Source organism: Mesoplodon mirus, assembly GCF_964341445.2.
Source record: "Mesoplodon mirus genome assembly, chromosome: 3".
NCBI classification, from domain to species: domain Eukaryota; kingdom Metazoa; phylum Chordata; class Mammalia; order Artiodactyla; family Ziphiidae; genus Mesoplodon; species Mesoplodon mirus.
In genome coordinates, this window is record NC_138978.1 from 197,961,157 (window position 1) to 197,988,639 (window position 27,483).

General features: G+C 62.0%; 1 protein-coding gene across 2 annotated transcripts in view; it reads right to left on the minus strand.

The window, feature by feature from the left end:
• Positions 1 to 26,102, minus strand: part of KIF21B (kinesin family member 21B) — a 43,968-nt gene extending 17,866 nt beyond the window's left edge. For both annotated transcript variants that reach the window (XM_082613812.1, XM_082613811.1), the window contains exons 1-15: positions 25,772 to 26,102; positions 13,513 to 13,735; positions 13,064 to 13,246; positions 10,658 to 10,807; positions 10,439 to 10,573; positions 10,020 to 10,193; positions 9,650 to 9,765; positions 8,984 to 9,179; positions 7,701 to 7,890; positions 6,811 to 6,874; positions 6,531 to 6,731; positions 6,104 to 6,185; positions 5,721 to 5,820; positions 4,486 to 4,677; positions 2,615 to 2,814 (exon numbers count right to left, since the gene is read on the minus strand). In XM_082613812.1, the coding sequence (XP_082469938.1) occupies positions 2,615 to 2,814; positions 4,486 to 4,677; positions 5,721 to 5,820; positions 6,104 to 6,185; positions 6,531 to 6,731; positions 6,811 to 6,874; positions 7,701 to 7,890; positions 8,984 to 9,179; positions 9,650 to 9,765; positions 10,020 to 10,193; positions 10,439 to 10,573; positions 10,658 to 10,807; positions 13,064 to 13,246; positions 13,513 to 13,735; positions 25,772 to 25,812 (2,247 nt within the window). In that variant the 5' untranslated portion in view covers positions 25,813 to 26,102. The remainder of the gene's footprint in view (positions 1 to 2,614; positions 2,815 to 4,485; positions 4,678 to 5,720; positions 5,821 to 6,103; positions 6,186 to 6,530; positions 6,732 to 6,810; positions 6,875 to 7,700; positions 7,891 to 8,983; positions 9,180 to 9,649; positions 9,766 to 10,019; positions 10,194 to 10,438; positions 10,574 to 10,657; positions 10,808 to 13,063; positions 13,247 to 13,512; positions 13,736 to 25,771) is intronic.
• Between the last annotated feature and the right edge of the window lie 1,381 nt (positions 26,103 to 27,483).

Genomic DNA, 27,483 nt, shown 5'->3' on the forward strand with positions numbered 1-27,483 from the left:
GGCAAGTGGTCCTGCCTGGATGGAGCAGTGTTCTCTCTCCCACCCGCAGCTGAGCTGCCGATGGGGTGCGTTCCCAGGCCAGGTTCTCACGAGGACGACATAAAAACCAGCATCATTTACTGAGCCCACACTACATGCCCAGCCCCGTCCTTGAGATAATCATACGTGACAGACATTATCACTCTTATTTTATAAATAAGAAAGGAGCCTCAGAGAGACAAAATGACTTAAAGTCAGAAAATCAGTAATGGGTGGCCAGACTCCTGGCCCAGGTCGCTTTGCTTCAAAATCCAGCTCTTACTACGGCTGTGGGGATGGCACCAGGGCAGGTCAGAGCAGAGCTGGCAACCAAGCACAGAGCATGGAGCCGAGTTCTCGGAGGGCTGGCCAAAGGCTCAGAGAGCATCATCCGGGAGGCCAGAGGTGACCCAGCACAACGGAAGCCGTGCGCTGGGTCCTTGTAGCATGCACCCCCCTGGCCCCAGAGCACAGAGTGCGAAGTGCACAGGGGTCAGACTCCCTTCCATGTGACGGCACCATGAGAATCAGCTGCAGGCTGTCCCTCCTCTGCCACTGAGGCCTCAGACACCCCAGGAATGTCACCAGCCTGCCCTGAGGACAGTTAAAGAGTGGAAATGGCCCCGCAGGGAGGCTGGAAGGACTGCGCTGGCTTCTGCCTCAGAAGGCAGGCTGTCGGGGGGGAAGCTACAGAGAGGAGGAGGGCTCCCTGCTGCTGGGCCTTTGGGGGTCCAGAACAAATGCTCCCCCAAAGGGCTGGGGCTGACAAGAGAAGCCCAGCCTGGGCTGGAAGCAGACCCAAGCCCCGGCCACAGGGAGCTACACACACACAGAGACGGCGGCCCTCATGGAGCCGGGGCCAGAGCCTTCCTGGGGAGGAACGTGTCTCTCTGGACAAAGGTCCATCTGTCCGACTCTGCCTGTGTGGCCGAGTCCCAGGGAGGTCATCACAGGGGTGGTGGGCTCAGAACGGGTGGGAACATTCCAGGCATGTGACAGCGCAGCACCCGAGGCCAGCACTGTTCTGAGTGTCTCCTCGCCTTAGGACACCTCTGTAAACCGCAGGGCCAGCCCCTGGACTGTGGTGGGAGGGTCCTGGGCACTGGTTCTCGCGGCATCTGGTTAGAATCCTTGACTGCTGCCCTCGGTGCTTCGGACAGAAACCTGGGGCCCCTGCTGGGCACCCTGGGACAGCCCAAGGGTGCTCTCTTCAGCCTCTTTCCTAGGCTCACAAGAGCACAGTTAGCCGGGCAGAGCGGGGCCCCCGGCTGAAGGGCTGAGCAAGCTGAGACTGAAACCCGGGAGCACGCAGGGACCGTCTGTCCTTCACAGAGATCCTGGGCGTTATTATATTATTTTTCCAGGCTTCAGAGCCATAGAAGGGTCCTCCCTCATAGGGCTCTACAGTAGGGTCACCTCCCGCTGAGATGACGGCCGGCCGGCACCAGCCAGGACGGCCTCGAGAGGTGTTAGTCAGGGAGCCTCCAGGGAGACAGAGTTAGGGTGCAGGCAGAGCCCCCAGAACGCTCCAGGAGCTGCCGGGTGTGCAGTGCAGCCCCCAAATGCAGACAGCCAAGGCCTTGGTCCCTCCCTCCTACCACCAGAGGGCGCCCGCCGACCCAAGTCCCCCTCTTCCTCCTGCAGCCCAGATCAGCATCTGCTGGTGGAGGTCCCATGGGCAAACTGGCTCCCTGGGGCCAGTGCAGGACACACAGTCTGAGCAGAGCGAGACTGGCCCTTCTCCACCCTGGACAGGCTGATGGGCCCTGGATGTGTGGCCCAGGCGTGGCTGGGGACAGAGCCTGCCCAGGGGAGGTGGCTAGCCCGATGGCTGAGGGTCCACCTGTCAGAATCTGCATCATCACAGCATCACCTCTCTCCGCTGCACACTGGTTAACGCCAGCCCAGTCGGGCGGTGAGGACGCAGTTACTATGGCCCCGGGTGCTTCCCTCTGTGGGACCTGTTCCCAAGGCCAGCTGTCTGCAGCTCACTGGGGTCCTGTCCCAGGGCTTGGCGCAGGGCTGCGGGGAGCTGGGGTACACGGGGGGCTGGGGTCAGGGCAGGAACGCGGACCAGGCAGCCAAGGGGATGGAGGACGTAAAGGCAGCGCGGATCTGCGGGCCCAGGCGGGAATGAGGACCCAGCCAGACGGGGAGGCATTAGAGCCAGGAGCCAGACTCGAGTGCCCTGGACGACGGCAACTGGAAAAGGGCGGCGGCAGAGAACTGAGTCTGAATCCCGGCGCTGCCCCAGGAGGCCGGAGTCACTCTCCAAGGAAGTGGCAGTGACACCTGAGCTGCTTTCTCCAGCTCCACCTCGGGACCGCATGAGGTCGTGGTGCTGGGGGACTGGCGGAGAGCCACATCCAATCGTCACTACGTAATTAGTATTATTATGAGTATAGGCAAATGTGGCCCAGGTGGGAGGCCTCGCGTGCACTGCATGTGGACTGGAGGCCACGGTGGTGGGGCGGGGTCCCTGGGGACCCTCTCCTGCCCCTCCAGGGGGAAAGGTGCTTTCACCCTGGACAACGCACTAAGAGGACCACCCCCCGCCCGGCCCCAGCACCCCCACCCACCCCGCCCCGGCCCCCACCTTGGCCTTCTTCATCTCGGCCACCTCGGCCTGCAGCTTCTTGAGCTCCCTCTCGTAGCGAGACTGGTTCTTGAGCAGCCGCGCGTGCTCCTTCTGCGCAGCCTGCAGCTTCTGCAGGTCCCGGTTCATCTCCCGCAGCCTCTTCTCATAGTCCGCCTTGATCTTGTTGGCCTTCTCCTCCGTGTAGCACTCCATGGTACCTGCGTGCAGCGGGGCGGGGTCTGCGCAGGTCCCTGGGCCCCAGTGCCCGGGCAGCCTGGGCTCCAGTGTCGGCGCATGATGCGGGCGAGTCACACCCTCCTCCGCCCCGTTCCTTCGTGTGAACAAGGAGGGGCTCGGACTAGACACCCAAGGGCATTCTAGGGACCTTGAAGGGGTGATTTCATCCTGAGATCTCTGAGCCCCTGCCCATCAGCTTGCATGAGGAGCCTGAGGACCACTCCCGCTGGCTCGGTTCTGACCCGTGATTGGAGGAAAGGGCCGGGACCAGTGGGAAGGGGAAGTGTTAGCAAGAGAAGACAGAGTGGGTGGGCGTGGGGAGAAGGAGCGAAGGAGCGGCCTGGTTCTCCACCCTTGACCTTTCCTACCTGAACTGCAGCGTCTAACAGACATGGCAAGCTAGCGGTGCAAACCCACCTCCTCGACCTCCACCCCCCCACGCAGTCCCCCCCATCTCAGTATCTCATCGCGTCCTTCCAGAAGCTCCCTCCCTGGAGGCATCTCTGGCTCCCCCACCAACCAATCAACAAAGGCTTTCATTTCCACCTTCAAAATGGATCCAGAATACGACCACTTCTCACTTCCTCCTGCCCAAACCATCTCTCACCAGGACCTTTATAAGAGTTTCCTAACTGGTCTCAAGCTTCCACTTTTGATTCCCTGCACAGCAGCCAAAGTGATCTTGCCAGAATGCTTTCAAAATTTACATCACACCCCTTAAAACCCCACACTTCCCGTGTCCCTCAGAGAATAAGACAAAAATCCTTAAAACGACTGACACACCTGGTCCGACATTCCTCCTCCCTCACTGCCAGTGTCCCCTCTCACCCTGCTCCAGCCATCGGGGCCCTCGGCATGCCACCAACACGCCCGGTGCACGCCTGCCTCGGGGCCTTGGCATCTTCTGTTCCCTCTGCCTGCAATGCTCTTCCCCTCGCTCATTCTCTCCAGCACTATCTCACCGCCTTCAAGTCTTTGCTCAGATGCCAGCTTCTCAGCAAAGTCTCCCACGACCATCCTTCTCAACACGCCCACCCCCTCCCCAGCACACCTTGCCCACTTCCCTGCTGCATTCTTCCATGACACTTATCACCCCCTGACATGCTATAGGAGCTGCCACTTATCTTATTTATGTCTGTCTCTCCCCACTAGAACGTGCGTTCCAAAATCTCGAGCATCTAGAACAAGGACCGCTCTGCAAGACGCACTCAATGCATGTTTGCTGAGTAAGTGAACAAGTGAGGGGATGAGTGAGTGCGTCATGGGATGAAGGGGCCGAGAGCCATGTGAGGAAGGTAACACTGTGAGAAGCAGACTTGTAAACACGATCAAAGGAAACACCCAAGGAGCAAATTCAGGAAGAAAGGCTGAGGGAGTTCACCTTCCCGGGCCTGGAGACAGGATTCTAATACTTGAGGCGATGGTAAAAATAACAGAAATGATAAACTGAGAACGTAGCCAAAGGACCAGAGTTGGACACAAGAACTTTCTGACTGTGGGTCTAAGTGCACAGTCCAAGGTCAGAATGCCCCGCCCAGAGGCCCAGGTAACCCGGTGGTGCCCTTCTGACGGGGAGGGGCTCGGGGAGGGGGTGTGTGGCAGGTATGGGGTGGGGCTTCGCGGGGGCGGGACTTCGTGGGGCGGGGCCTCACTGAGGTTCTGCAGCACGCGGTCCCGCTCCAGCTGTGTGTCCCGGATCTTGTTCTGCAGCAGGATCAGCTTCTCCTCGTACTGGTGCTTGAGCGTCTGGAGCCGCCGCTGGCTGTTCTCCAGCTCGTCAATCAGCTTCTGCTTGATTTCGATCTCGCATGTCAGGTCGGCCAGGTCAGCCTGGTAGTTCACCTCTGTGGGGGCAGAGACAGGCTGGACCGGGGGCCGGGGGCCAGGGGTGTGGTGGAGGGGACGGGCCTTCCCCTGGCCAGCCGTGACCACTCGGTGACCAGTGGCGAGAGGAAGTGACACATCCCATGGTGGGAAGGTGCTGCCAGGTGGCAACACCCTTAAAGAGCTGCCCGGGAAGTGCGGGCCTGGGCCAGGGAGCTGGGGGGCTGGGGAACCAGGCGTCCCACCCACCTCTGCTGTGCCCCAGAGGCTGATGCCTACTCGCCGTGGACGACCTGGGAGCCAGCAGGGCTGGAGGAGGGAAGGACCCAGAGCAGCCAGCAGGACTCTGGGTCAGAGCAGAGCTGAGGGACACCCGTCCCGTTTAGAGGAGTGGGCTGCAGACCAGCCAGACCTAGGTCCAGGGCCCAGCTCTGCATCTCCCACACTGGCGGAGGCCACTAACCCTCGCAAGCTTGCTCTTTTTTAAAATTTTATTTATTATTTTTATTATTTTTTTAAATATATATTTTAAATTTTATATTTATTTTTGGCTGTGTTGGGTCTTTGTTGCTGTGTGTGGGCTTTCTCTAGTTGCGGCGAGCAGGGGCTACTCTTCGCTGTGGTGCGCAGGCTTCTCATTGCCGTGGCTTCTCTTGTTGCGGAGCACGGGCTCTAGGCGCGAGGGCTCAGTAGTTGTGGCACGTGGGCTCAGTAGTTGTGGCTCACGGGCTCTAGAGCGCAGGCTCAGTAGCTGTGGCCCACGGGCTTAGTTGCTCCGCGGCATGTGGGATCAAAGTGGTGACAAAGGGAGGAGACCTAACACCTCCGTCCAGGGTGGTTGTGAGGATGCAGAGGCCAGGCACGTGAAGGGTAGGGCTCACCTCAGTGCCCGGCACCCGTGGGCGCTCAGTGAGAGTCTGCTGCTGCCATTGCGTCCCTGTTGTTTCTGCTACTGCTGGTTTCACGTCTGAGTTCAGCCGGGACACCCGCTGCCCCGAGCAGTTTCTCTGGGCCTGCGTGGCAGGCAGCCCCACCCCGGGCAGCCCCGCCCAGGAGCACGCACCCTTGTCCTCGGGGTCGGAGTCCGAGTCCACCAGGCTCTCCTCGCTGCCCGAGTCCTCGTCCTCGTCCTCACGGCCGCTCTCCTCCGGCTCCTCATCCTCCTGGGCACCAGGCGCCGTCAGGAGGGGTGGGGAGTGGGGGGGTCACGGTGCTAGGGGCGCCTCCCAGCCACTCCTCCCAACAGCCTGGGCAGAGCCCCTCTGTGGAAGCCTCCGGCCCCCATCCCCCAGCTGGGAGGAGGGACGTCACCATGGTGAACAGATACCGGGAGGCATAAGGACGCAAGGATGTCATGGGGACCCACACCCCGGCGCAAGGACGTCACGGGGACCTGCACCCCGGCAGGGACATGGGGGCGGCCCGAGGTGGGCGGGGGACCCTCACCTCCTCGGCCTCATTGTCATCGGTCTCCTCGCTGTTCTCCTGTTGGAGTTTTGCCCTCTTTTTGAAGGCTTCCTTCTCTGGGCTGCCCAGGAGTGAAGGGTGGACCGGTTAGGGGACTGACCTGCCTTCAGTGTGTGGGTGGGGCGGGGGGGATGGGGAGGCAAGAGCGCCTCGTCTCTAGGGCCCTGTATGGGGCTGGGCTCCGGTTCTGCAGGGATCCACTGCTCTTCCCTGGCCCCCAACTCAGAATGAACCCTGGGTGGACTCCACCCTCCCTTTGCTCGGGGAAAGCCCAGCGTCAGAGGAAGGTGGGAGCCTTCTGCCCACAAACGAGACCTGCCCACTGAGTCCCCAGGTCACCCGGGGTACGCACAGCCCCTGCTGGGCACAGGGTCCTGGGGGCCGCCTGGGGGGAGCCTCCCCTCACCTCTTTCTCCGCTGCCTGACCTCCTTCTTCTTGAGCCTCTCCAGGTCCTGCTTGGCTCGGCGGATGACCTCCGCGGCATCCTCCATGGAGCTGGTCGGGACGACCGGGGACGCGCCCAGGGAGTAGGGACCCCGGGTCGAGGCCCGAGAGAGGCTGCGACGCAGGGACTCGTTCATGGCCTCGCTCTCCAGGAGCTTGGTCCTGCGGAAGGGAGCGTGGGGGGCAGGTGAGCGGCACTGCCTCAGCCCCCGGGCGCCCAGGTGCGCAGGGGCTCACTCACCGCAGGTCCTCAATCTCCCGGATGTAGTTCTGGATCAGAGCGCCGATGGCCTCGTTGCCGTCTCCTGAGGGGGTGGCAGGGAGGAAGAACAGTTAAGAGGATAATAAGTTCAGCGAGGACCTTAGCTCCGAGCTGGTGGTCTTGTATCAGTGCCTCCTCCAACAGGGCCTTTTTCAGGGAGGAATCTATCAAAGAGGGACTTGTCTGTGGGCGCAGAGACACACAGGCGCAGCTGCTAACAGCGAGACGGGAAACAAGCAAATATCCATCAATAGAGGCTGTTATGATAAATTATTCGTCGCCATCACATATGGAACCCTGTGCAGCTGAAGAGAACTAAGTAGGCTTGTATGTTTTTAATATGGAAAGATCCCGGGACTTCCCTAGTGGCGCAGTGGTCAAGAATCCACCTGCCAATGCAGGGGACACGGGTTCGATCCCTGGTTCAGGGAGATCCTACATGCCACGGAGCAACGAAGCCTGTGCGCCACAACTACAGAGCCTGCGCTCTAGAGCCCGCGAGCCACAACTGCTGAGCCCGCGTGCCACAACTACTGAAGCCTGTGCGCCTAGAGCCCATGCTCCGCAACAAGAGAAGCCACCGCGATGAGAAGCCCACGCACCGCAACGAAGCCTAGTCCCCGCTCGCCGCAACTAGAGAAAGCCCGCATGCAGCAACAAGGACCCAACGCAGCCAAAAATAATAATTTTAGAAAAATACAGAAAGATTCCTACGGCGTAATGCTAAGTGGAAAGGGAGTCACAGGACAGTACATATGATCGCATTTTCAGAGAAAGAAAACGCCACCCTGCACACCCCACGTCCCGGGCTGGTGTGGGGCGGAGGGCCCAGCCCGCCCGCGCCCGGAGCCAGCCTGGCGCTAACTCACCGGCCTTGGCCAGGAGCAGGTTGGCCTCCTGGCTCATGAGCTGCGTGACGCGGCTGTTGATGGCGTCGATGGCCTCCTGCATGGCCTTGACCCGCAGGCGTAGCGCCCCGTTCTCCTTCTGCAGCATCGCGTTCTCCCGGAACAGGTCACTGTAGCCCTCGGCGCCATCCTCCCCGATCACCCTCTTGCCCTGGGAGGAGGGGCAGGGCGAGGGGTCAGGGGTGGGGTGCGGGGTCAGGGGCGGGGAGGGGGGGAGGATACACTTCCCCGCCACCCCCGCCCCGGCCCCTCCCTCGGCGAGGCGGCCCTGCCAACCTCCCAGCGCTCAGAAACCTGCCGTGGCCCCAGTGACAACAAAAAGTCCACATTTTGTGACCAGCCACTGCAGGCCACTGTGTTCTCACTCCACCTCCCTCTCCACCGCTCACCTTCCCGTCTCCCCAGACACGAACCCGAGGGTCGGAACCCGAAGGGCCCGGTGGGCGGCACGAGGGAGGGCGGCAGTCTGGGTGAGACCACGGAGGGGGGGCGGGGACTGGAGCCCAGGGTCGCCCGCAGTCTGAAAGGCACAGCCACTCGGGCCACTCCTGCCAGCTCGGCGCCAGATCGTTACATCTTCAGATTTTTAAAGGAAAACGGAAACTCCCTGATTTTCAGAAAGCGTGGTAACTACGTTGCATTCTTTTAAAGCAAAGGGCGAGTCAAACCAAAACCCACTTGTGTGCTAGGTTCGGGCCAGGGGCCATAGCTGGTGACTTTTGCCTTAGTCACACAGAATGGGATGCTCCCCCAAAGGCACTCGTTTTTCCTGTCTCTGTTCCTTTGCACGTGGCTTGTCGGCATCCTAGGACACCTGCTCCACTTCCTTTTGCTGGTATCTCATTCATTCCTCAAGATCCATATAAAAGGTCCCCTCCTCCATGAGGCCCTCCCTGACCACCTGAGCAAGGAGGGCCAACCCTCTCCCCTGCAGCATCCCCCAGGCACGCTGGACCACTCACGTGGTCCCCATCGACTCTCCTCACTCTGTGCCGCAGCCCAGAGTCTTACCTGGTCCAACACAGCATATTCAGCAGACGGGAAACCCCAGCAGAGCGTCTGCCCTACACACGAGATCTATGCAACCAGGGGTGTGCTCTTCCTTCTCTTATATTCTAAGCCCTGAGGGCTCCGACTTCGTATGCACAGGTCACCCACCAGGTGAGCCTGGCACTGGCTGCCGTGGTTGGCACATGGCGATGCCCAGGGCGCACAGAGGCCGGGTTGGGGAGGGGCCCGCTCACCGCCTTGTACTCCATCAACTCCATCTGCAGGCGCGCAATCTCGGCCCGCAGCGCGCTGATCTGCTGGCTGGTCTTGTCCTGGTTCACCACCACCTTGTTCTTGATGTTGCGGGCTCGGTTGGCGTATTTGAGCGTGTTGAGCGTCTCCATGAAGTCCCGGTCAGAGGGGCTCACGCAGGCGATCATGATGGTCTGGCTGGGGAGCATGGGGGAGTGGGGTGGGGAGTGATGGACGAAGGCATGGCCGGCCCAGGAGCATCACTTCGGAGCAGATCCCGCTCCCGCCTGGAAGCCCTGAGGACCTGGGCAGAGGCTGGGACGTGGGGATCCGGACTACGTAGCCCGGTGGTGACTCCACCACTCCAACAGGGGTGACCACAGCGAGGGAGGCCGTGATGTGTCATCGCCGAAATCATGGCCCTGTGTGTGTCCTTAGCACCCCCGTTTATTTTCCCCTTTGGGCTCTAGCACCTCCTTTAGGATTATCCCTCCCTGCTGTGCAGACGAGAAAGCTGGGTCCGACCGTAGTGGCCGACGGGCACCTCGAGGCCTGCGGCCCACAGGGGCGGGAGGGCCCCCTGTCCGCTGGGCCTCTGGCTCCAACCCTCCCACCAGCGTGCCCCTGCACCTTCACCCCTGCCCCTCCCTGGGGTGGTGGGCAGGTACCTGTTGCCGCCCAGCGAGTCCTGGAGGAGCCGGGTGAGCTTGGAGTCCCTGTAGGGCACGTGCACCACTTTCTTGCTCTGGTCCCCCAAGGCGCTGATCACATTGCCCAAGGCCAGCTGCGGGAGAGGGGGGTGGGACCAGCGACTCGTGAGCCGCAGGACCTGCCCCGCTGACCCCAGCAGCCCTCAGGCTCCCTGAGGGTTTAAAGGCAGATGTGTGATGGTTGGTGAGGTCAGGCAGTCGGGGACAGGGGGAGAGGGAGGGTCCAGAGGCCAGCCAGTAGTGACATATGGGGCTCCGGACAGTAGTCGGCCCCAGGGGGGCCTGGGGAGGGTCTGAGGCTGAGCCGTGCTGGCCGCCGCGTGCCTACCAGGCCACAGTTGATGGAGATGCCCTCCTTGGCCCGCTCGCCTGTGGCCCCCGTCCGCTTCAGCCTCTCTGAGCCGGCCAGGTCCACAAAGTGAAACTTGGCGGTGAGCGTCTCATACTCGCCCGAGGGAGCGGCGCCGTCGGGAAGCCCGGTCACGGTCACGGCCTCGTTCACCTGCAGGGAAGCGGGCGTGTGACTCCCGGCCCCCGCCCACCTTGGGCTCCTGTGCTCTCAGCCCCTGCCCTCGGGATTCGGGGTGCAGCGTGGCTGGGGGCTCACACACACAGGGCACCTGACTGCGTGCATGTGCCGGTTCTCCCCCCCTGAGAAAAAGAAAGGTCCGCAAGCCGGCAGGGTGAGCCCGCACCCCCAGAGCCCGGGCTCCGCCCCCACCCCGCCCTCCGACACGGGCTCCTCACCAGGTCGGGCCGGGTGCACAGGCGCATCTGGCACACGTGGATGGTGAAGATGGCGTGGGAGCGGGAGCTCTGCACGTTCATCTGGGTGCTGGCCGTGGTGCGCGACAGGGCGCCCTGCTTCAGGCACTGGATCAGCTGGGGAGGGCAGACGTGAGGACCAGCTGGCTGCAGAGCCCGGCCCCCAGCCCCCAGCCCCCGGGCGGCTCCTCAGATGCTCACCTCCTCCTGGGAGCTGACGAGGCGGGAGGTGACGCCCGTGGTGTAGATGCCACCGTTGGCGTCCTCGTGGATCTTGATGTTGGACCTGCGGTGGCGGGCGTCAGGGTCGCGGGCGCTGTCGAAGAGGTCGAGGATCTCCTCGTTGTAGAGCTGTGCGGGCGGAAGACAGCCGCTGGGCGCAGGTGGGGGCGGAGGGGCCCCCGGGGCTCGCTCTCGTGTCACAGGCCAGCTCTGCTTTGCAGGTGTGGAAACCAGGCTCTGGGAGGCTACCTGGCCACCCCGGTCCTCTCTGGGCTCTGGCTCCGGGATCTTTCCCCTGGACAGGGTAGGGCAGCTGGGCCCCAGGGAGAGCTATCCTGAGAGCCCTCCCACTCCCCAAGGAGGTGGCACCCAGCGCTCAGCCCTGGTGGGGGGCTAAGGACCTGGTGGGGACAAGGGGACTCGAGTCCTCACGTGGACGAACAGCATGTGACCGTGGTTGGGGCAGAGCCTGGGATGTTACAGGGCAGGAAAGGGGGGTGGGGGGTGGCTCCAGGAGGGAGGGGGGTGGAACTCAGTGGAGAGCCGAGAAGCGCCCTATCCGATCCCTATGGTCCCTGGGGGCTGAGGAATGTGGGATGGAGGGCAGTCTGGGGATGCCACCATGGGAGGTGGCCTGGCCAGGGGCATCACCACATTTCAGATGGTCTCCGGCTTGCTGACTCTTGTGTTTAGAGTTGCTGGCAGGGAAAGTTTCACCTGCTGGCATTTTCACCATGCAGGGAGCTGGTGGGACGGGGCAGCCGGTCAGCGGCCAACAGAACCCCGTGGGGGGAGGGGGGAGGCCACAGCCCTCGGACATCCGAGGCTTTGATGGCCTTAAAGGGACAGAAATACCCCACAGGAAGGGGAAGAGGAAATGGCAGGGACCGGTGCAGACGTGGGGGCCTTGGTGTCTGTCTGTCTGCTGGGACAGACGCATGGCATCGTTTAACCCCTTGTGGGTCACCCTCTGGCATGGGTTTTCTAGGTACTGAACTGCTCTTTGGGGCTCTCTATGGCAAAAGGATGGAGAAAGGAAAAAACAAAGAGATGAGGAAGCTTATAGAAATACACAGCATAGAACATGCATACACACAAACACATACACAGACACACACACACATATACGCACACATATACACACACATACACATATACGCACACATATACCTACACACATACACATAGGCACGAACACATGCAGACATACGCAGACACATATACACATGCCTACACACATACAGAAACATGCACCTACACACATCTACACACACATCTACACACAGACACAGACACAGACACAGACACATGCCTACACATACACACACATACACATATATGCACATATACACACACAGAGGCAGACTCTTTATCAGAAGCAAAAGTCCAGAAGAATAAAGAGAAACCCTCAAGTCTACAGTACAGGTCCCCTAAGGGGAAAGCAGCCACGCTGCAGGCCCAGGAGGGAGCCACGCTGGGGCCAGGGTCGGGGGGTGTGGGGGGGACACACGAGACCTGGGGAGGGCTGGGGCCACATCTCTTCCCCCGAGGACAACCTGGGTGCAGTCTGAGCCCAGGGTGGCTCCACACCCAGCAAACATCCCAGGGCTGGGGGTCCGTGGGCTGGAGTTTGGACACTGGGGACTGGAGCTGCCCGGTCCAGTTGTGCTAGAGCAGGAGCCTGGTGACACCGGGCCTCATGAGAAGTACCCAGGCCCACCGGCCTTCCTGGAGATGCATCTGAGAGGCCCCTTGGCAGGCCAGAGGTCCCCTCTCCCCACCCCCAAAGCCCCTAGTTGCCACGGTCCCTGGGCTCGGCACCCGGACATCCTCCCAGGGAGAGGCAGGGCCAGATGCCAGAAAGGCCCCTCAGGAGGACCTTCCTGCCCTGGGGTTAGAGAAGGCTCAGAGGGTCAGGAAGGACCTCAACCAGAAAGGGACAGGGCAGGCTGCTCTGAGGCTGGGGAGGACCCAGCAGAGGCCAGAAGGGGCGAGAACTAGAGTCTCACTGTGTGCTGGGCTTGTGCTTCCTCATCATCCCCTGAAACCCCTAGGAAATAGGTGTCATCACCCCCACTTTGCAGAGTGGTGAAATGACTTGCCCAAGGTCACACATCTGGTACGTGTTGGAGCTGTAATCAGTCAGGGTTTGAAGAGATCCTACAGGTTCTCACTGACTCAAGCTCCGTCTGAGGCAGGGAGCCCCTTCAGTGTCCCACCAGGTGGTCCTCCGGCTCTGGCGGGGATACTTCCAGCAGTGGGAACCTCATCACATGCAGATGCCTCCCTGGCTCCCCAGGCTATGCCTGCGGCCCTGGCGGGGAGCCCAGCTTCCAGGTCTTGCCACCCCCGTCTCCCTCCAGCCCTCCCACGAGGCCACGGTACCTCCAGGAACTGGGCGCTGACTTTGAACTCGGGCCCGGCCACACCCTGCTCCTGTGCCCGCCGCTTGCGCTCAGCAATGCCCCCGAAGAGGTGCGCGATGGCCCTCGGGATGATGCCCTGCTCCTCCTCCACCATCGCCACGTCGAAACCGGTGCCCATAGTGTACGTCTTCCCGGCTCCCGTCTGCGTTGGCAAAGATGGAAGGAGGGCGTTACCCAGCACCCTGGGGGCGCCAGCAAGCCCCGGACCCTGGCTGCATCCCCCTCATTTATCTTCCAGCCTGGGTCCCTGCCCGGCCTGGTCCCAAAGCCACAGCCAGCAACGCAGCAGCACCCTCGGACCACAGACAAAACTGCAGCTGCGTCTCAGCTGCTCTGAGGGCGGCTCTCTCTCCCATCAGACAGGGAGCCCGGGGGTGCAGTGGCTGTAGGTGGGAGGAGGTAGCTTACCTGCCCGTAGGCCAGCACCGTGGCATTGTAGCCCTCGAAGCAGCCCTCCACGAGCTTGCTCACGCAGGTAGAATAAACCTGCTCCTGCCAGGTGTCCAGGTCGAAGACAAAGTCATAGGTGAAGGCCTTGTCCTTCCCCAGGAGGACCTGGGGCTCCCCCGGGGTGACCGAAGTACAGATGTGGCAGCCCTCAATCTTCTCTTTTGACAGCTGGGGCCGGATCCTGCCCGGGGTGGGGGGAGTCCTGGGTCAGACCCAGCTGCGGGGGGACTGCAGCCACCGTCCTCCCCGTCCTGCCACCCAGCGTCCACCTCCCCCAAGCCCCTCCTGCCCCACAAGCGGGAGGAGAAGGAAGGAAACCTAGGATGAGGGCAGCTTTGTAATACTACGCTAACAATAAGTAGCACCCCCCAAAGCAGCAGCTGCTAACATTTTATGAGCACTCCATGTATCCAATCTATGTTAAAGGTATTTTACCTAAATGAGTTCATGTATTCTTTACCGTAAACCGGCGAGGTATGTATCATTTGCCTGATTTTACAGAGGAGGAAACAGAAGCTGGGAGAGTTTAAATGACTTGCCCAAGGTTGTGTAACGGACCGTGACAGGTCTGACTGACATTAAGCACACGCTCCCAACTGGAGCGTGTGAGTCTGTCACAGAGCGGGGGAGAGAAGGCAGCTGGCCCCCTTCTGGGGAGGCAAAGCCCAAGACCAGGCAGGAGAAGGAAGGGCGAGCCCTGGCTGCTCCTCCCGGGGCTCCATTCCGCAGGAGACCAGCGTCTCTGCCCAGGCCTGCAGGGTCTGCAGGGATGCCCAGCTCAGGACCCGCCCCCCTCTACGAGATGCCGGAGGAACAGTCTCAGGCACAAGCTCCTTCCTCTCAGGGAGCCAAGGGGGCCACCAGACTAGGCACAGCCCTGCAGAGCAGGTCCAGGCAAAAGGTGGAGAAAGGCAGGGACCTCCAGCAGGGGCACCAGCCACATGAGGGGCCACATCCCAGACCCTGGGGGCACCCCGGTAAAGAGGAAGGCAAGTGGCATCAGGGCTAAGGGGGGGCGCAGCCTTGGACAGGGCCGTCTCCATGCGCCGCCCCTTCCCCTCTTCCAAGCGGCCACTGCCGGAGGAGGTCCCCATGGCAACCAAGTGGGAGTCAGTGAGCATGCGTGTATGTCGGGATTCGCAGGGAGCACCTCCTGATGCCCAAAGTAAGGCGGGGGGTGGGCTCCGCCACTCATGGGCTCACAAAGCCAGCCCCTCTGCCGGCCTCTCACAATGAGCTGCTTGTCAGCATCCCTCTCCCTAAGCCAACATTTACTAAGAGAAGAAAAGAGTGCGAGGGCCAGGCCGGCAGGCGTCCAGGACCTCGGGGCGCCTCGCTGCAGAGGCGGGCCCTCCAAGCTGCCATCCTGTCCCCGTCCCCGGCTGTCCAGCCCCCGAGGCCCCTCAGAGCTGCAGGCCAGGTGAGGTGCTCACCTGGGCCTGCTACCTGCACTTTGCCGCGAGGGGGTTAAAGAGGCCGGGGGAGCAGGTGGTTAGAACCCCAGGTCCAGTTCACACCCATGGACGGTGGCCTTCCTTCAGCAGCCTTTCCCCTGAGGTGTGGACAGGTCCTCACACCATGGAGGCTGCCAGGTCCGGACGTCCAAGGAGGCTACCACCCCCTCCCCCCATCCAGCTGTTCCGGGCCAGGCTGAAGTGAGAATCTAGCTTCTCAGTCTCCCCCAGACTGGTTTCTGGCTGGGAAGGGAGCTGTGGATTCCACCCATCCTTTCTGCACCTGCAGACCAGAAACCTGACCTGCCAGTAAGACGCCCAGGCTGCAGCACTCCCACCTGGACCGCCGGTGGTGGCAGCCGACACGCACGACCACACCGAGGGGGACGCCGTGGTCCCCACCGTGGACGAGGAAATGGATGGTGCCCGGCCAGTCACAGGCAGCAGGGGCAGCAGGGTCTGAGGCCAGGCGGGGCGTACTCTGCTGCTTCGATGCTCCTGTGCTTCACGTGGCTGAGGGGCAGGGCCCAGCGTGCCAGCCAGTGACCTCAGAGGGGACTGGGCCTCAGGCGGGCAATCAGGAGCTCGGGCCCGGGGGGCCCAGGGTGTCCAGGGCTCCCAGGGGGACCAGGGGCCTGGCAGGGGGCAGCCTCTGAGGCCCCTCCAACTCTGCTGGCTGGCACCAGCTCCCACAGACACCCTCCCTGCCACGTGGGCTGCTTGCGATGGGATTTCTGGATCCAGTTCAAACACCATTTAATTACCACAAGCAGATGGCAATGCTGGTGATTGGAGGAAATCGAATTAGGGTCCCGGGAGCCAGTGGGAGCGGGGAGGGGAGCAGCAGCCCTGCCGGGCAGAGCCAGTTGACAAGGGACCAGCTTCTGCCCCACCCACCAGCCCCCAGACCAAGAGGGCGGCCAGAAGAGCAGCCTAGGAGACAGGGCGTAAAGGAGGGACCCCAGGTGTCACGGGGTCAGCCAGGCATTCACCCTGGGACCCTCCAGAGCCTGGCACATCCTGGTGTGGGGTCCTCTGGGGTCAGAGAGCCAGCCCCATTCTGGCTGGGGGCCCATTCTACGCACCAGTGTGCTTGGCAGGTATGACGGGTGAGTACTGCTACGCAGAGAATGGGGTACCAGCTGGGAGACAGAGGACACGGGCCCAGGGTGAGTCAATAGTTACCAAAGCCACTGACCTGGATGAGGAGGGGAGCGTGTTAGTCCCAGGAATGGGCCTTGAATGAGTAACTGGAGATGGCACCAGAGACAATGAAGATTGCATGGATGCTTTCCATGTGCAGGTGCTGGGCCAGGCACCGGCCACGGACCACCTCACTTAAGGGAGGTGATGAGCTAGGGATTTCAACGCCCACTGTCCAGAGAGGAAAGTCGAGGCCTGAAGCAGTTGAGTCACACACAGTAAATACAGGGAAGCTGGGAGTCTGAAGCCTGCGGCTTCTCCACTTATCCAGCTGCCTCCTGCCCGGGAAGCTCAATGTCTAGATGGGTACATAAACTTCCTCCACGCATCACCATTAGGGGCAGGAGGCAGCCAGGGGGAGTCCTACCACAGGCTCACACATGCGCCAGGCTGGGCTCCGGCGCCCAGCCTTCAGGGCACAGTCCAGCGGGGGTGGGCATCCTGGGGCGCCTGCCCACCACACGCTGCCCAGTGGAGAATCTGAACCCAGGCCCTGAAGGCAGGAGATAAAGACGGTCCCTGGACAAGCCCCTGTCCCCTCCTCCTGTGGTCCAGGAGCCCCCGCTTCCTCCTGTGTCATCTGGACGACCTCTTCCCAGCTTTAACTTTCTAAGAACTCCATCGCCCTCCCCTCCGGCAGCTCCTGTCCCGGCCCCGCCTGGGGTGAGGTCACTTCTGTGGGCTGCCCTGAGAGCTAGTGGCCCTCCGCCAGCATCACTGCCCCAGATGAGGGGAAGGAGGCTGCTTCCGGCTATGCAGGGTGGCAGGATGGCACCACTCCCAGCCGTTCCTCCCTCGGGGCGCGGGCGGGAGGTCAGCGGTGGGAACCAGGTTCCAGGGTCTTGCCAATCAACCATGGACGCTGGGTGCTGTGGACCAGATGCAGGGCCGGGGTGAGGTGACTGAGGTATTCGCCTCAAGTGCAAAATTTAAGGGAGCATGAAAAAAACTCACTCAGTAATCAAGATAAATCATGATTTAATGCAATGTTTGGAAACTCAAATTGGCAAACCGTGCTGCCTGTTTTTGTCAAAGTTTTGTGGACCCAACGTCCAGTATCATTTCTATCCAGAGACCCCCCTGAATGTCACCCACGGGCACCTCACCCCGAGCCCCATCCCCCCCAAACCTCCCCCATCCCTTCTCCAGGTCCTGCATGGGGAGGGCGGGCGGACGGCCCCACTAAGAAAGGCCCGGAATCTCCCAGAACAGAGACCGGTCTATTTGCCACTCGGCAACCCGCAGAGAGGGCGGTGGGAGGGGGCGGGGGCGGGGACGGGGTCGCGGAGAAAGGGGCGGCGCTAGCGCTTCGGAGGCGGGATCTGGCCCAGGGTCCTCGGTGCGCAACGGGGCGGGAGCTGGGGTGCTGTGGCTGGTGATTTTAGTATCTGTCCACACACGCTGGCGCAGAGGGACTGCGGGCGCTCGTGGCCGCCCCCTCACGGGCTGGTGCTCCAGGCGGGGGACAGAGGCCGCCAGCCCGAGCCCAGGCCTGCGGCAGCCACTGAGCTCGACGGTCCCTGGGCTCTTCGGGGAGCCGGCACAGGGCGGAAGGAGCGGACAGGGGAGACAGGCAGGCCCTGGGGATGCTGATACCGCCCAGAAGGAAAAGTCCCTCCCTCAAAGGGTAGCCGGCCGGAGCCCCACACCCCACCCCGTCCTCGGTGACATCGCACAAAGCCGGCCAATCATCGCCCAGGGCTCCGCCCAGTAACCTTGGGCTGGGGGAGGGGCGATGGGTGTCGCTCAGCTTCTCAGGTGAAATCCGTTCTGCCCAATCAGCTGCCTCCGGTCCCTCCTTTGCTCCCTCATTGACCTGCCCCCAAATCTTTGCCCAAAATTCCTAGGGATGCGGCCCCCAGGCTCTTTCCCCTCGAAGAAGTCTTACTTTTCTCCAAGAGGTAACAGGTAACCAAGAACTGTTCCAGAATCCTAGAAGATTCTTACAGCTGTGGTGTACGGTCTGATTCCTGACACCCTTTTCTGCTGGTACCTGGAACCCCGTTACATCTCTGCTGACTCAATTCCCCAGTAGGTAATAACCCCGCACTTAGGGAGCAAGATGCCTCTCTGCTGGTCTCTGTACCTACCACACTTTGCACACGTTCTAAGGGGGGTATCCCCCCGCCCGCCCCAATTTACAAACGAGGGCTCAGAGAGAAATTAACGCAGCTCAAGGTCACATAGCTAATTAGTAACAACGTCTTCTAGGAAGACCATCTTTCCTGGCTGTGGGCCTGAAGATTCAGTGCAGAAGGAGGGAGAACCAGCCTGCATGCAGCTGCCCACCTGTGAGTAATGTCACTCTGGGGGATTCCAGGCTGGGAGACACCCTCTCAGGCCTCACCTTGAGGTCTTTGAGAAGAACCACAGACCCGGACTAGAATCTTCCCTCAGATGGCCACGGTCACCCATGTAACTAGTTAGTCCTTTTGGAAAAAGCCCCAGGGATATAAGCCTATCTGTTCTTTTCTCCTTCAGGACCCCCTAACACCTTTCTGGAACCCTGAATAGGAGCCCCTGGGCAAGTGGGACAGCCCAGGGAGGCCCAGAGAAGGAAGGACGCCCAGCGCCCCGTCTCGGGGTGTGCTGCTCCCAGGGTGGCCCAGGTTTCACGGCCTCCCCTCCTCAGGCCAGCCCACAGTCGGCATGCCTGGCTTCATCTGGAGCTGGGCTGTCGTGGCCTCCGTCGTGGAAGTGTGTGTGTGTGTGTGTGTGTGTGGCAGGGGACACCGAGAGGAGCCCCAGGACCTCCTGTCTGCCTGGCACACCAAACCACTCAGCCATGCCATGACCTGCCAGGGATCACCTCATCCCCGTCAGTGACACAGCCAGACCAAAGGGGAAATCAGCTACAGCGGGAGGGATTCAGATAAGCTGGCAGAAGGAACTTCCTGCCTGCAAAGGCTGTGGAGCCCTGGGAAGGGGAGCTCGGGAGGGTGTGCAACCTTCCTCCTCTGGAATCATGGTCACTGATACCACCCGAGCCTCATCTGATAAGGACAGTACGTAATATCTTTTGAGAACCTATGTGTGGAGCTCCTTTACATGCATGAACACATGTCATGTGTAAAGACCCCTCTCTACTGAGGCTCAGAAAGGAGAATCTGAGCAAGCCCGAAGTCACACACCCCTAATTGTGGAGGTGAAATTCAAACCAAGCCTGACTGTGCCCAGTCTGGCCTCACCCTCTAAGCAGCCCTGGCGCTGAGAGAGGTGGGCTGGAGAAAGATGATCCTGCTGCCAGCTGCCAGCAGGGCTGAGAGCTGTCTGCTGGGGAAGCATTTTCCCATTCTGTAGTGAAGAAAGCCAAGGCCTGGGCAGGGGAAGCAGGGGGCTGAGGACGCAGAAGGCTGCTTCCCTGCGTGAGCATGCCGCCCACCTCCCTCCGCCGCAGAAAGAGGACACCCGCACCCACTTTACCAGGCGTCCTCTCCTCCCCCTCCTCCTCCCACCGTGGCAGCCTGCCAGCTCCGGGAAGGCGGCTGGAAGCAAAATCCCTGCTCTCTCTGGGGAGTCTGGCTCCCAGACACCCGGGGGGCTTTAGCCGACTTAGCGCAGAGAAAGCGTCTTCCCGTGGGGGTCAGTCCTCTCTGAAGCAGGGTGGCAGGTCCAGCCTGGGGTGCTGGCCCTTTCAGCTGCAGGGGTGCAGTGTGGGGAGCCCCGTGACAGCCAGAGGACCCTGGTGTCCTCCCACCGGCCCTTCTCCTGGCCTCCCAGACCCTCCCCAGCCCAGCCTTCCTGAGGCTGCCGCAGGGAAAAGACTGGCTCTGAACCCCCAAACAAGAAGGCTTTGTACGGCGGGGTCAAAGGGCATGGGTTTACAGGGCTCAGCCTGGGGAAAGGGGTCTGTCAGCCCCCTCTGCCTACTTCTGCCCTCACACATCTTCCCGGGAGCACAGGGAGTGGTGCAGACACTCAGAGGGAACCTACAGGAGACCTGGGGTTCTGCACACCGACCCTACTCCCTCCAGAGGACGCCCTTACCCCCCCCCCTTCAGCCCGGGGTTCTGGCCACTGACTTCTGAGGAATGCCCGGACAGGCCGTCCAATGGGGGAGGGTGCGGGGAGTCTTATCCACACCCCCCCAGGGCATCGGGATCTCAGCTGGGCCCAGGCACCCCCAGAATGGCCGAAGCCGGCACAGGGGAGGAAGCAGGCGGGCAGAGGGGCTGGGAGGGCAGGAGCTGGAGTGAGGAGGGGCTGAGGGTGGCCAGTCCCGATCCTGAGCTTCCCAGGCCCCTGCCTGCTGTTGGCCACTCGAGCCTGCAGGCCTGTGAGCCTATGAGTGGCAGCTCAGGGCCTGGCCAGAGGGCGTTTCCAGCTCAGGGAAGCCCGCTCAGCTGTGCTCCGGCATCCCAGGGCATCTGGCAGGGGTTTCCCATGACCTCCCAGGAGACGCGGCAGAGCCCAGAGCTGTGCCGGCATCTGCATCTGGTGGGGGACAGCTCAGTGGGGACTGGGCCCTGGGGACACTCCCCTGCTGAGGAATGCACAGCAACAGGCGCCTGGCCTGAGCCTCTCCCCAGCCCGCTGGCCCTGGTCCCCAGCCGCCCGGCCAGGCTCTCCTCGGGGCACCTTAACTCCAGCCTCAGGAAGGACCAGTCCGGCCTGGAGGAAGGACTGGTGGCCTCTGCCACCACTCTGATGGCGGGCTTCCACCGAGGATGGCAGAGGGATAGGGGCTCAGGCATCTGGGGGTCTGGGGATGGGGAACCCTCCATCCCTTCCACCTGCAGAGCAGCCGAGGGGAGAGAGGGAGTGCTCCAGAGGACAGGACACTGCAGCCAACAGCGCTGCCACGTGCTGTGGGCTCCGTGGCCCCTGCCACTGAACTCCACGGCCCCATCCCCCTGGGACAGAGAATTAGCCCCCGGGGTCAAGGCCGAGCATCCCCACCCCAGCAGGGAGCCCAGCAGCCTCTCAGGGCCCCGCCTTCTCCTAAGGAGCTGCTGGGCTAGAGGTTAAAGGAGAGAGATGGGAGCCCAAGGACACTTGGGGGTGGGGGTGGGTGTAGACTTGGCTGTCCTGGAACTTCCCTAGAGGGCGGCGAGGTGGCACTCAGGCAGGAAAACAAATTCCAGGGGCAGCTGCGTGAATCTCAGGAAAGGGAGAAAGGTGGCTCCCACCCAGTGGTGGGGGGAGGGACTCCCCCAAACTAGGAGCACGTGGGGACAGGCAGCCCACAAAGAAGGCCCAGCCGGCCTCACCTGCCACATCTGCAAAGCCCTGTGTGCCTCCCCGAGTACCTTCCCGCGTTCGCGGTCACGGCCATGACGTGCGGAAAGGGCTGGAGGAAACGGAGGCACAGAGGTGCCCAGAAAGAGCGAATCAGCAGCCGGATGACGAGGCCACATGGAGCAGGGTGAGGAGGACGTGTTTGGAAGCAAGGGTGCCCCGGGTCCAAATTCAGACGCCTCCACTTACTGCTGTGAGCCTGTGCCCATCTCTACCATGCGCGTGACATCGCCACCTCGCGGGCCCCCGTGGGACAACGCAGGCGTGACACCTGGCGCTCAGTGAGCATGCAGGAAACGACAGCGCCCAGCCCCTCCCTCCCCGCTCAGTCCTTCCATCACAGCGAGCTTCCTGCAATCAACCATCAATCAATCAATCCAAGGGCTGGAGGTGAATTCCTCTCTTTACCTAACAGTCACTGTGGCTTAACCCAGAGAGACACCGCTTAGATACACTGTAAGGGCTTATTTTTAAAACATTTTATTCACACTTAGCTTCTCAAGAGTCACCCTTTAAGGACGGGCCACCTTCTACTGCATCCAAACCGCTCCTCTTCACAAATGGCCAAACCAGAACAAAGCGCTGATCCCATTCTACAGTGGGTAAAACTGAGGCCCAGAAGGAGAAACAGAAATGGGGCCCCATGACCCAGCCAGTAACCGACTTCGTGGGCCCCAGCCCTGCCCTCTGCCCGCAGAGCTGTAGGAATAAGGGTGCCGGGCCCATGTCACCTCTGCCACTTCCTCAGCCCCTGCCCCCACCCCCCTCTCTGAGGTCTTCAAAAGCTGAGAGCCAATCAGGCAGGCCGGCTGGGGCGGGGTGGGGGGCACACTTCCGGGGCCTGCGGTTACCACACTGCACTTCCTGGTGATGACGTAAGCCCTATTTCTGCAGCAGAAGCCCGCCACCAGGACTCTCAGGTCTCCACTGGCCACAGGAGACCCTGCCTGGGCCTCAGTTTCCCAGGTCTGTGAACTGGACAGGAGGGGCCACAGGGGGCACTGGTTGGCCCTGACTGGGCTTGGACTCCGCCAGAGTGGGGGCAGGGGGCGGGGAAGGGGGGTTCTGAAGGCACGGCATCCCCACCCTCACTCAGTTTTTTCTGTCTTCAGTGTCTTTGTCCCAAACCACCAATTCTCTTGATTCAAAATTTAGACAGACACTAAGACTTCAGAGGAGCCTGAATCCAGGGGAATAACTGCAGCTAGAGAACCCAAGGGAGAGAGCAGGGGTGCCATCTGACTGTCCCTGGGCCCCTGGCTGGTGCTCCCCATGCCCTTTCCAGCCCCTGCCTGACCCTGCAGTGTCCAGGGATGGATGTGGAACCGGCAGAGCCCCCATCCCCACCCTAGCAGACTAAGGAAGGAAGCTTAAGGAAACCAGGCAAAGATAAAGGGGAAGGGGGTTAGGCCACACTGAGGGCTCCCTTCGGGCTGGGGGCTCAGAGCTGGGGGCTTGAAAGGGTCTTAAATAAATGCACCACGTGACTTGGCTTCCTTCCCCAATCTCAACTTTGCCAACTGGCATTTCTTAACAGCCATCCCTTCCCCTTCTCCCCCCACTAGTCAGGCCTATATTTCTGCAGCCTGGGGCAGGTCAGCTCTCCCCAGGGTCCCCCCCAAACCCCGGCCCCAGGTAGAAGCGGGCCCCTAGGCCAGCCTCGGAGCTGAGGGAGTCCTTATCGTACGAGGGGATTTATGGAGAAACGTATCACGGGGCAGGTTGGGAGTCTCGGTGCGGAGCTCAGGGGCAGATGGGCCAGACTCCAGGGTGGCCTGGGGTGGGGCTCTGGGGTCTGCTCACATGTACACCTTCTCCCCTTATCCTACAGCCCCAGGTCCTGAAAGTCGCCTCCTCTGGCTCTGTACCCCCTTGGCCTTCTCCGTGGCTCCGCAGACAAGCCAGCTTTGATCCTCATCTGGAGAGATTACAGGGCGAAGAGCCCTGGGCCTGGCACTTCTTACCTAGTCTGGCAGCTCCCGGACCTCCACCCTTACACATACACACAACCCCCCCACCCTGCCCAGACCAAGTCTGTCTCTTTCCCGGCCTCCCTGTCTCAACAGTTGGACCCAGGGCTTGCCCTTAGTTATTCTCAGTTAGATATAAGAAAGGGTTTCCAAAAAGACAGCTCAACGCGGTGCTGGGCTAGACTCTTGGCAGTTCCAAAGCCTTGGCTCTTCCCAGCAACGCTCTACACTACTCCAGCCCACCACCCAGTCCTTTAAGTGGGACAAGCGATTGCCGAGGGTGGGAGTGGGGGGTTGAAGGGGACCCCAAAGCCCGGAGAATTCTCCCCTACAGCCCCCCAGTGGCACCACCTGCTCCCCGTCCCAGCCCCAGCCCAAGCCAGGTCCTGTCCTCAGCTTTGTGATTAGAAACTGGGCTCTGTCCAGGCATTGTCTGCCCTCCACGGCCAGCTGCGCATGGAGGTCTGGCGTGTGCCTGGCTGGGCGCTTGGGCTGGGGTGGGAGGGGAGGAGTGGGTGGGGCCTTCACCTTCCAGGAGGCCCTGAAAGCCCGGCTCTTCTGATGCTCAAATCTCTCCACCCCTCCATCCAGATCAGCCACAGAGGCAAGGAGTGGGGGCGTCCGGCTGCCCCCAGGGCAATCTCCGTGGAAGCAGAGCCGGAGCAGTGGGCAGGCACAGTGCCCTCTGGGCGGGAAGGGTCCCGGGAACTTCTGGCGGTGGTGGCAAAGGAGCACCAGCTCTTCCTCACTCTGCACAAGGTGCCAAGGCCATGGGCTTTCCCACATCTTACGCTGCCCCAGTCTAGCCTGGGGGCCCTGCTGGCGGGGGGCGGGGGGCTTTGTTTGGCTCTCTCGGGTAAGATGGAGTCTAAAGGAAAGCCCCCTGGGAGGGGCGCCCCAAGTGCCCTCCTTCCCAGCCCCGGTTCACAGTTTGCTTTTATGATGCTCCCAGGCTCTCCCACTCTGCTGCAGCTGTCTTATTTACATTTCCCACTCCCACACTCCCACCCACACCGTGCCCTCGCCCTCGCCCCCCCAGAGGATCCTGCTGCACAGTCAGCCACGCAGCAGCCTGGCCCCGCCCAGCCAGCCCACCAGGCACCTCGGGGGCTCCTCTTTGTCTCGGGCTGTCCGGAGCCAACAAGCCTGTGCCCAGTGATGCTCTAAGTGCAGCCGGGGACGTGGGAGGAGGGCACCTCGGTCTCCCTCCCGCAACCCCAGAGCTGTGGTCAGCAGTCCCCGGACCCTCTCCGGGCTGCAGAGGGCTGGCCAGGTGGCTGTTGGGGCGGGGGGGGGGGACGGCACCTGCCCTGGGGTGTTTTCCATAGTCATCTCCGAGTGACTGCCCTGGAATCCTGGAATCTGGGTCATCTACAACCCAGGGAAACCAGAGACCTGCTCAGACCCACCCTAGACCCGGACTCAGACTCCCACCCCCATCACACAGGGCTGAATGATGTCCTCCACCATCCCTTCATTGGTGACCAGTCCCAGACTGGCACTCTCCCACCATCAGACCCCCTCAAAGAGAAAAGTCCAAATCAAAAATGGAGGAGTGACATGGCGTGAAGTGTCCCCACCCAACACAAAGCCCCGCACCTCCAGGTGCCCTGTCCTCTGCCCACCTCACTTCTGCCTCTATGTCCCTTCAAGTCCCAAGTAAGTCCGTGCGGCCCTGTCCCACTCAGTTCTGTCTGAAGGCCTAAGGATGGGCATCAGCGTCACAGCATCCTGCCCTCTCAGAGGTAGAAGCTCGGAGACACCCCATCCTCCCTTCCCAGACCCAGCCCCTCTTGGGACAGGGCCGGCAGGCTTCTCTCCAAAGCGTTGGACTCCCCAAGGAGGGCCAAGGCCCCATCCCAGCCCTTCCATCCGTGCAGCACTCGATCTTTGTCTGCGGAACCGGCCCGGGGGCGACGTGCTGCCTCCCCAGCTGGACCAAGAGCGCAGGACCAGCCGGCTAGGGTGGATGCAGGGAAATTTCCCCCCATCCAATGTGCCCGCATTAGACAGCAGCCCGTGGGGAGGCGAAGAGGAAACACACAGACGCTCCGGCCTGGGCCAGGGCTGGGTGTGAAATACCGGATTTCCTTGTTTATTCGATTTTCTGATCATTAAGGGCTCCCAAGAGGGACCCGAAATTACCACCCAAACAAAGCCACCTCCAGCCGCCCGCGGGGCCGCCGATCCCTGCGGGGGCCGGGCCAGCACGCGGCGCCCTCCAGCCTGGCCAGCCCGACCTCCACGGACGCCGACTGCGGGTCGAGCGGCTCCCCGGGACCCCCGGACCCCCGCCCCGCGCCCACGCGAGACAAAGCCGAGTCCTCCGCGCACGCGCCCCGCCCGTCCTACCTGACGGCCACCTTGACGCAGCAGTCCCCCTGGCCCGCCATGGTGCTTCGGCGCCGGGTCCCACGTCGATCAGGGGCGGGGGCTTGGGGGCCAATGCCCCGGGCGGCGGCTGCGGCTGCGGCTGCGGCTGCGAGAGGCGAGGGCGCGGGCGCTGCGGACGGAGGCTGCGGCGGCTGGAGGTGACATGCTCGCGGGCGGCCGGCGGAGGGCTCACCCGCGGCCGGCGGAGGATCCCCGGGGCCGGGCCCGCGCGCCCCCTCGAGCCATCGGGCGGCGGCGCAGAGCCAGCTGACAGCCCGGGCGCGACCCGCTCCCCACGGCGCGGCTCCCGCGCGCGCACCTCCAGCCCCGTAGCGCCTCCCGCCGCCGCACGAACAAAGGGGGCGGGGGCCGGCCCGGCGGAGGCTCCGCCCCCGAACCAGCCCCGGCTCCGCCCCTAGCTCCACCCCCGAGCCTGCTGCACCAATCGAAAGCCCGAGCCGGCAGCAGGGGCGGGGCGGAAGCCTTTAAAGGAACCCCTCGCCTCATGTCCACGCGTTTGCTGGGGGCCTGGCTGGGTGGCCTGGGGGTCGCGGAGGGACGCGGGCCGAGGAGCTGACCGCGCCGGAGCCTCGGACCCCGGAGCCGCAGACCCTCAGCCTCGGTGGGACCCCAGCCCATTAATGCGGAAGCCGGGACGCAGAGAGGGGAACTACCGAGGTTACACAGGAGTTAGTGGCTAAGCCAGGGTAAGAACCCGGGTCTCGGGGCCCAGCACTTCTCTGCAAAGGGTCCCACAGCGCCTGGCGGTTTGTATTCTGAAAGCACCCAGAAAGCCTCCCTTCTGCATTTATTCCAGTGAATTTGCCAACCTTTATTGAGGGGGATTCTTGCTAGTGTCTAACTAAAATTCCCTCCACCTACACCCTGCAGCGTTTTAAAGTTCATCTTTGGGTTGATCCCCGGCCAGACGGACCGTCCCTTCTGTGAGACCACGGAGGCTCCAGTGACCTTTGTGACCCACAGATAACCCCTCTCCCCGGCTGGCTCACACTCCGCTTGTAGTGGCCATGGGGGCAGAGGGTCAATGTGGGAGGCCTGATCTGCCCCAGGGAGACAGGGAACAAAGGGGGCACTCAGCTCCGGGCACCTGGGTAGAGGTTGTGCGGAGGTGAGTGGGAAGGGGGTGTGGAGGGTGTAAAGGACACGGGGAGCCCCGGGAAGTTGACACACGGGGCAGTGCTGGAGGTGGCCAGTGCCGTGGGAAGTCACAGCGGCCTTTCCAGTCCCTCTGCCCTCCATCTGAGCCCGGCCCCTTCTCCCTGCCCCCCAGCTCCCAACATTGGGGCCATTCACGTGGCCCCTCACCAGCTGCCGTCCCCGCCCCCGCCCACTTCAACCAGCTCCCTCCCTGGAAAGAGCCCAAGAGGAGGACCCAGCTGCAGCTCCAGATGTGGAAGGAGCGCTCTAGGGGGGCGGGGGGGGCGGCGGGGGAGGAAGGGGAGTCTGACTCCAAGCCTCTTGCATCACCCACAGATGATGAAACCATGCCAGAGATTTTGGAAAGGGTACGGGTTAGGGGCTGAGGGTGCATCTTTGGTGCCATCCCCCTTTCTTTCCCTACCCCAACCAACCCACAGATAACTGCTCCGTCTGTAGCCCAGATTCCAGTTTGGTTTGACCTACTATGGTCAAACCAAAAAATAAAGATAATTTCTAGGGCACATTTCAAC